This window comes from Elgaria multicarinata, chromosome 11, assembly GCF_023053635.1.
Source record: "Elgaria multicarinata webbii isolate HBS135686 ecotype San Diego chromosome 11, rElgMul1.1.pri, whole genome shotgun sequence".
Taxonomy (NCBI): Eukaryota; Metazoa; Chordata; class Lepidosauria; order Squamata; family Anguidae; genus Elgaria; species Elgaria multicarinata.
In genome coordinates this window covers 45,584,185-45,593,002 of record NC_086181.1, presented here as the reverse complement: position 1 = coordinate 45,593,002, position 8,818 = coordinate 45,584,185, and the positions used below count along the sequence as shown (strand labels likewise).

The window sequence follows — 8,818 nt, the reverse complement described above, 5'->3', positions numbered from 1 at the left end:
AATCCTGGTGAAATTCCCTCTTCATCACACCAGTTAAAGCTGCAGGTGCCCTGCCCTCTTTTAAATCTGGTCACTCTAGTATAGCTCCTGCAGCTTTAACTGTGGTGATGAAGAGGGAATTTCATCAGGTTCCCCATATATACAAATGACACCTGCAGAAATTCCCTTTTCTATGCAACTGTTAAAGATACAGGAGCCCGGTCCTCTTTTTCATATGGTCACCCTATTGGAACAGAACCCTGGCTCCTTATTTATTTGTTCATTATTTGTTTATTTGTTTGTTCTTGCTTACCCAAGATGGCGGCCTCTGGCTGTTTTAGTACAAATCAGGGACAACAGAGGCCCTCTTTGCTGTAATTGTACTTTATTGATAGGATGATTTTGGCCATCTTTGAGAAGGAGAGGCGATCCCTCTCAATCCAGGGCGTCCGGCTCTTGGTCCCAGTTGGAATTTGGCTCTCGGGGTTTCGGCCCTCCGCTCTTCTTCGCGACCATGATTTCACTCACTCCCAGCAGCGTCACGGCCATCTGGGTGGCCAGTACAATGCCCCGGCGCTTCACCAAGAACGGATCCAGCAGGCCTTCCTTAGCGGCGTCGATGGTGCCGGCCTCTTCCGTGCCCAGCTTGACGCCAGTGTTCTGCGTCCCCAGCTGTTGCTGAATCTCCAACTTCGCCATCACCTCGTTGACCGGGAGTCCTGCGTTTTCAGCCAAGGTGGCCGGCAGGGTTTTCAAGGCCTGCGAGTACTCCAAGATGCCGTACTGCTCCGATCCGGGGTAGTACATCCCCAGGGTGTGGAGCCTCACCGACAGCGCCATCTCCGTGGCTCCGGCGCCGGGCAAGAGCCGGGCGTCGCTGCCCAAAATCTTGTAGACGTTGACCCCGTCGCGGATGGCTTCTTCCAGGCTGTCCAGCAACTCCGCGGTGGCCCCTCTCAGCACGACGGTGGCCACGGGGCAAGTGGTGCCGTCTTGGCTGAAGACCACCACGTTGGTGCTGCCGATCTCGCTCATGTAAACGCGACGGCAGTGCCCGATCTCTTCGGCCGCCGGCGGGGCCACGTTGAGCAGCAGGGTGGCCCCCACCGCGTTGCACAGGCGCTGCAGCTCCGAGCGGGACGTCAGCCGAACCACCATCACCCTGTACCTGTTGGCGTAGAAGAGCGCCAAATCATCCACCTTCCCTCCGACCACCACCACGTTGACGCCTGCCTTGGCGATGGCCAGAACCTGCTGCTCCATGAGCTCCTCTTCGCCCCTGTTGAAGCCCCTCAGCTCTGAGGCGCTTTGGAACATGACGGTGTTCCTGGCTTCCAATCCGGATGGGCCGAAGGGGCAACAGTAAGCCACGATTCGGCCTCTCTCCACGCGCCTGACGACCCCTTCGGCCTCGGTGGACACCACCAGTCCTTCCACGATGCAGGAGTCCATGACGCCGCCCCCTGGGATTTTGCATAGGCAGATGAGGTCTGGGTTGAAGGTGGTGCGGTCGGGGGGCATCACCAAGACACAGGCCTTGGCCACCAGTTTGGACAAGAACTTCTGGTAGCCAAAGACCTTGCTGCCCACCACCCCCTGTAAGGCCCACAGCGCCTCGTCCACGTCACGTGGGTTTTTCAGGACGTGGCAGGCCAGGCCGGGGAGCAAGCGCAACACCTCCTTGCAAGCCATCTCGTAGCCGGACCGGATGTTGACCACCGGCACCCCTGACCTCAGCAGCTTCTCTGCATTCTCCAGCAGCGCCCCGGCCAGCAGGACGACAAAGTTTGTGCCGTCGCCGGTCTCCTCCTCTTGCGTTTCGGCCGCCGTGCGCAGCAGGCACGCCACCGGGTTCTCCAGCGCCAGCTCGCGCAAGATGGTGGCGGCGTGGGAGGTGTGGAAGGTCTGGCCGAGGTGGCTGACCACCAGCTTGTTGCGGCCCAGCGGGCCGTAGCAGGTGCGCAAGCAGCGCACCAAAACCTTGCAGGCCGTGAGGTTGCTGAAGAGCGTCTCCTGGATGCCGCTGAAGTACTTCATGCCCGTCTTGAGCATCTGGGGAAGGCCGGGAGCCACGGGCACGTGGGCCGCCATCACCTGTGGAGAACAGAGGCCGCGGCCGGCACTGCTTGGAAGGCCCCACTGGCAGCAGGACGGGGTCCCAGCAGTGTAACCGTAAATGATAGCAACCCCCCCCCCATTGCACCCCATTTACTCTGTCCTGCCTCCATTTCTCTCCCCTGTTCTCTTGTGCCATTTTAAGTCCCTTGGAGCAGGGACTTGGGGCCCTGGCTTTTGTACATGGATGGTGCTATTTAAGCTACAGGGCCAGCCCGAGACATTTGGGGTCCTTCCAGATGGAGGCCTCCCAGCGGTACCATTCATTGTGCAGCAATTGCATCTTGTTTACCCTCTCCCCCCACCCGCCGTGGTAATAGGAAAGACGGAAGAAGCGGTGGGAAAACACAGGAGAATTACAAGAAGAAAGCGATGTCATCTGGACCACACGCCCCCATGAAGAAACTGTGTGAATGACGCAAGGCGACGATGCTATAAAAGCCTCACCTGGCGCCACTCCCCCATTCCATTTTCAGAAGCTGACTGGACAGTTTCATCTTACCTCAACCCTGGCAGTGGGGCAGGGTCCCCCGCAGCACTGAGGGCAGCACAGACCAGCTTAGGGGGCGCTGGGGATAACATGGGGGCAAAAGAAGAGCCCCCCGGATCAGACCGAAGGTCCATCTAGTCCAGCACTCTGTTCCCACAGTGGCCAACCAGCTGTTGACCAGGGACCCACAAGCAACAGCACCCTCCCACCCATGTTCCCCAGCAACTGGTGTACATAGGCCTATTGCCTCTGATACTGGGAGCATATGATCATTAGGACTAGTCATCATGGATGGCGTTCTCCTCCAGGAATTTATCCACCACCACCCTTTTAAAGCCCTCCAAAGGGGCGGCCGTCACAAGGGCTATGTCTAGACGATGCCTTATCGTCCCGGGATCACCCCGGGATCATGCCTGTGAGTCCACATGATGCACAGGGGATCCCGGGGGACAGGGAGGGACGATCCCTCCATTTCCACAGGATAACCGGGATGGCTTTTAGCCTGATTTTCCCTGCGGACTCAGGATCGTCCTGAGGTGTGGGCGGCCGTCCCGGTTTCGACCCGGCTCCTCGTGAGTAAACGCGAGGAGCCGGGAACCGGGCATGGGGCACAGAGCTCTTCAGGCGCTCCATGCTCGTCGGGGTTGGGGTGGTGGGAACGGGATCGTGTTGTTGTTTTTACCTTTTAATTTTCGCTGGAGCGATGCCCAGGATGTCTCGTGGCCCGTGTGGACTGAGGGGGAGGCTCTCACGATCAGCATATCGTGAGATCCTCCCCTTCCCCTCCCTTGGTGTAGACATGCCCTAGGTCTTGTGGTGGCGATTCCCAGAGTTTAACTATGCACTGGGTGGAGATGAACTTCCTTTCATCTGTCCTGAATCTCCCACCAACCTGCCCCACACAACGCACCAGCGTCCCTCGCCCCGTCACATCTGCTACCCGAGGTTAATTCTGCCACATGGTAGGGCCAGCCCTGAGAAATGAACAACAGTCTGCCCTCCTCTCCATGGCCCTGGCTTCCTACAAATATGGCCGAATGAGCCACGGCTTCCTCGAAGCCTCCGGCTCAGCCCTCTTGCCTGGGGTTGAAGATTGCCCGGAAATCACATGCTCCGACTTGGCGGGCCCTTCTTTGGCTTCATCCTGCTGCCCCAAGAGCTAACTTACTGCAGCGAGGCGAGAAGAGACCGGCCAATGTGCCACAGGGGATGCCAGGACCGTCGTGGCGGAAGCGACCGGTAAACGGCTGCTCTGGTTGAGGAAGCGAGCGGGTGATGTCACAGTGGGGCATTCCAGTGGGCAGGAAGGAGCAGGAGAAAGACCTTCCGGTGGAGGTCCTCCACTGTGGAGACCCAGCGGTCAAGTTCTTCACTTCCGCACCGTCCACGTTACAAACACAGAAGTAAATTACCCCGGTTCACTTCGCTGCACCTGCACCTACAAAGGTGAAGTTCTTTACTGCCGGAGTTAATTAGAGGCGAGGTCTGCCTCCTCCAACCTGGTACTGTCCAGATTGGTTGGACTGCAGCTCCCATAATCCCCCAGCTAGCTACGCCGGGATAATATGGGAGCTGCAATCCAACTCAATATTATTATTATTATTATTATTATTATTATTATTATTATTACCGTATTTCTTCGACTCTAAGACGCCATCGATTGTAAGACGCACACTAATTTCAGTACCACCAACAGAAAAAAAGCTTTGATTCTAAGAAATAATAAACGCACCCGCGATTCTAAGATTCACCCCGTTTTTAGAGATGTTTATATGGGGGGAAAAGTGCATCTTAGAATTGAAGAAATACGGTATTATTATATTTATTTGTATCCTGCCTTTTGCCCAATACTGGGCCTCAAGGCGGTATTACAAAGTTTAAAATATACATTTTAAAACATAGGGAAAGAAATGTAAAAAAAAAAAAAAAGTTTAAATTACACAACAAAATTATAAGTCATTAACATAGATGGAGGACCAGATTATTCTCCAAAGGCCTGCTGGAACAAAAAAGTTTTAGCCTGCTTCCGAAAGCCCATCAAGGAGGGAGCCAGCCTAGCTTCCCCGGGAAGAGAGTTCCAGAGCACTGGAGCAGCCACCGAGAAGGCCCTCTCCCACGTTCCCACCAAGCGCGCCTGTGAAGAAGGTGGGACTGAAAGAAGGGCCTCTCCAGAAGATCTCAAAGCACAGGCAGGCTTATAAGTGAGAATACGGTCTTTCAAATAACCTGGACCCGAGCCATATAGGGCTTTATAGGTCATAACCAGCACTTTGAATTGAGCCCGGAAACAGACTGGAAGCTAGTAGAGCTGTTTTAACAAGGGAGTTGTATGCTCCCTGTAACCAGCCCCGGTCAACAATCTGGCGCACTAGCTTTAACTGTGCAAATGCACTCCTGGCCACCGCCGAAACCTGGGCATCCAGGCTCAGGGCTGAATCCAGAAGTACACCCAAGCTGCAGACCTGTGTCTTCAAGGGGAGTGTAACCCCATCCAGCACAAGCTGTATCCATATTCCCTGATCTGCCTTTTGACTGACCAGGAGCACCTCTGTCTTATCTGGATTAAGCTTCAATTTGTTCGCCCTCATCCAATCCATTACTGCCAACAAACACCGGTTTAGCACAGAAACCGCTTCCTTGGAATTGGGTGGAAAGGAGTAGCAGAGTTGGGTGTCATCAGCGTACTGGTGGCACCGCACCCCACAACTCCAGACAACCTCTCCCAACGGTTTCATGTAAATGTTAAATAGCATGGGGGACAAAACAGAATCCTGAGGGACTCCACAGGCCCTCAAGGAGTCGAACAGGAGTCCCCCAGCACCACCTTCTGGGTCCATCCATCCAGGAAGGAATGGAGCCACTGTAAAACAGTGCCTCCAAGGCCCATCCCAACAAGGCGGCCCAGAAGGACACCATGGTCGATGGTATCAAATGCCACTGAGAGGTCCAGCAGAACCAGACTCCCCCGGTCCAGTTCCCGGCGAAGATCATCCACCAAGGCGACCAAAGCTGTTTCTGTCCCATAACCAGGCCTGAAGCCAGATTGAAATGGATCAAGATAACCTGTCTCATCCAGGAATCCCTGGAGTTGGGAGGGAACGTCAGGTTGGGGAAGGCTGGACTAGCTAGATATAAACATGCTCATCCCATCGCAGCATTGCAGGTCTGTCCCCCAGGCGTGTGGGTTCCTCGCGGAAGAATTTCCCCGCTCCTTAACACGGGAAGCAGTTCACCAGGTTGATCTCCCTGTGCAAAACCGATTAAATCGAAGGGGCCGTTGTGAGTTCCCATTCAATCCAGTGGGGAGAATTTGCTCGTGGACGGTATGATCTCTCCCGCCTCCGGGGTGCAGGAGGGCTGAGCTGCAGGAATTGGTTTCAAAAAGGCTGTTGATTGACTAGGTCAGGCTTGGAAGAGGTTGCCTTTATGGTTGTATGGTTTTATTACAGACTAGCGCATGGATCTGGCCGCGCACAGGTTGGAATAACCCTTAGTTTAATACTGCACTCGTTTCAAGTAAACATGCAGCGCTGTCAGAATAGGACACACTATGCTCACCCCAGAGCGAAGTCATGTCCACCGGCACCCCTGTGGATGGGTCCTGCCATGGTGTACCCGAATAGTTCTCTGAGGGAGGGATCTGTTAACTCCATTCCCCTAAGGGAAGGGTTGTGCCATAGTAGGGGGAGGGGGCATTTGTATAATTCTGCCCTGCCCCCCCCCCCCAGCTTCATGCTGTGTCACCTCTAAAGATGTGCACTGTTTAGGGAATTCTGACACCTAGTGACTGAAGAGGTTACTGCACAGGAACCCTTTAAATTAATCAAGATTAATTAATGCAAATAATCCCAAAATGAACACCCCTAAGGTCCCTTTAGTATGCACGCCACATTTCAGGTAATGAAATGGTTGTGGTGCTATGGACAGACAGACAGACACCTTTTATTATTATTATCGATTTATTGTGCACTGCCTTGGGGAGGTATACTAATACTAATACTAACTTCAGGGACATCAGGGCCTCGCTTCATTCCCCCCCCACCCCCCCATCTCCCCTAGAGCTAACTGACATCAGCTGTCCTGTGGGGAAGAATAAGGAACGAAGGAAGCAGGAACAGGCTGAGGGAACATCAGGGCCTGCTCCAGTTGAATTGGCCGTCCCCAGGAAATGAGAGGCAAAGCAGGGCTATTCCACCAGCCCTGCTCAAAACCTACGTTTTCCTCTTCCCTCCCCAACCCCCTTTCCTTGTGTGCTGTGTTTTATCAGATTGTAACCCTTGTTTTACTCATAAGCCTCACAGGGAACCTTTTTTGAGGGCTGAGGCGTAAAAATACTTTAAATGTTGTTGTTTTTTACTATGACTAATCATCTTCTTGTTGGGAGGAGCGCGTATCAATAATATGGAGATGCCCCCAAGAACTGGCACCATTTTGGAAACAGCTGGATTAGATGCTGTTACGTCTTCCTTCTAATCATTATTTCTCAAGCTGTCACTTTGCAAAGGAACTTATTTGAACAAAGACACCATCAGGTCCCCAGCGTTATCTTCTCCAAGGGCAACGGATTGGGTGGTACAGTCTGTGCTGAGCCTCCCACCGCTCTGTGAAGGAGGTGTTCAGATGGGTAGGCCGGACAGGCCCCGGGGTTTGTGGCGTCTTCGCCACACTCTGGCAGAAAAAGGCGGGTTTTTTTCCCTCTTGTAATGGGATACTTAGAAAGTCATCACTGGGTAATTTGTCTAATGATGCCCCTTGTGCGAAGTCTTTAATGACTTTGGTAAAATATCCCTTCATTTATCCAGGTCATGTGGATTTCTCAACAGCAGCTGGGCTATTTAGGATACAGGATTGTCGCAACTATATGGCTGAACCGCGTGCTGGCTGTTAAAGAGATTGCTGCTCACACATACACCGCAACTCATTTCCCTCTGCAGGAACAGGGAGGTGACTTTTAGTCACATGAAAAGGACGTAGCACAGTTGTATCCAGCAATACACATGTATATGTGGTGGGCGGTGAAGAGGGGAGGGGCTTGGACGCACTTGCGTTGGTGCGGGCTCAGTCAGTGGCCTCGTTTGTACGTCGTGAAAACCCACGGGCTGTTTGAACCACGGGTTGCCGGGGCTGGGTGTGAGCGCTGCCTCCCATGCACTCACAACTTCCACTTTGCATGTGCTTTGCTCAGGGCCGGCGCTGCCATAGAGGCAGCTGAGGCAGCGGCCTAGAGCACCAAAGTAAGGGGGGGCACCGAACGGCGTGCCCGGAAGCCGCTCTCCCACAGTGGCTCTGAGAGGACGGCTTCCGGGTGCGCCGTTCCGAAGCCCCCCCCCCCAACCCCAGCGTCCTGGCTTCGAAGCCAGGAGCGGCTTCCGGCCGGGGGCTGGCTTCGAAGCCAGGACGCTGGGGCGGGGGGCAGCTTCGGAACGGCGTGCCCGGCTGGAAGCCGCTCACCTGCCTAGGGCGCAAAATAGTCTGGCACCGGCCCTGGCTTTGCTCAACAAGCCTGGGTACATCCGAACCAGGCACTCTGGGTTATTGAAGGTTAAATAACCCATGGTTTGTTGCGGGGGATGAAATTGATAAGGCAATCCCTCCAGTCTGTTTACGTCACATGTCTCAGCCTTGGGCACAGCGACTGTTCTCGCTCTCAGCGTGTGCTGCATCCCTAGAGCTATACAGTTTTGGCCCTCTATGTGGAAACAAACCACAGAAACGCTGGCTCAGATTCAATCTAGGCAGGAATCCCCATTTCACCACTACCCCTGCCCTTACCGTTTAGGGGGCTTCCTGGACCCCTCACAATGCTGACCTCCTGACCCACCCACCCAGCCCTCTCTGTTAAAAGAACAGGGGGCACACAACCTTTGGCTGCTCTTTTATGCCCTCACTTTCTTTCCAGATGTTGCCCGGATGCATTTCTAATTTCTGCCTCTATCCCTGGATCTCCTGTTGCTCTGTCTTTCACATGATGTTTCTGTGATTTGTAACAAAAGGCTTGGTGTGTGTGTGTGTGTGTGTGTGTGTTTGAGAGAGAGAGAGAGAGAGAGAGAGAGAGAGAGAGAGAGAGAGAGAGAGAGAGAGATCTGGCTGTTTCCAAGGAATCCTGGGTAATAATAATGTTGGCCTGTTGGTAGCAAAAAATATGTCCCTTGAGGAACTGGCTGGACTGCTGAAAGGTCTTGTTTGGGCTAGGGGGTGTCGTCTTCCAGTGCTGGGCTCAGGGGACAAGATGCT

The 8,818-nt window shown here is 53.9% G+C and overlaps 1 protein-coding gene across 1 annotated transcript; it reads right to left on the bottom strand.

The window, feature by feature from the left end:
- Window positions 1-414: 414 nt before the first annotated feature.
- On the bottom strand, window positions 415-2,070 carry LOC134406595 (T-complex protein 1 subunit theta-like). The gene has a single exon (XM_063138100.1). The coding sequence runs from the start codon at window positions 2,068-2,070 to the stop codon at window positions 415-417; it is 1,656 nt and encodes a 551-aa protein (XP_062994170.1).
- Between the last annotated feature and the right edge of the window lie 6,748 nt (window positions 2,071-8,818).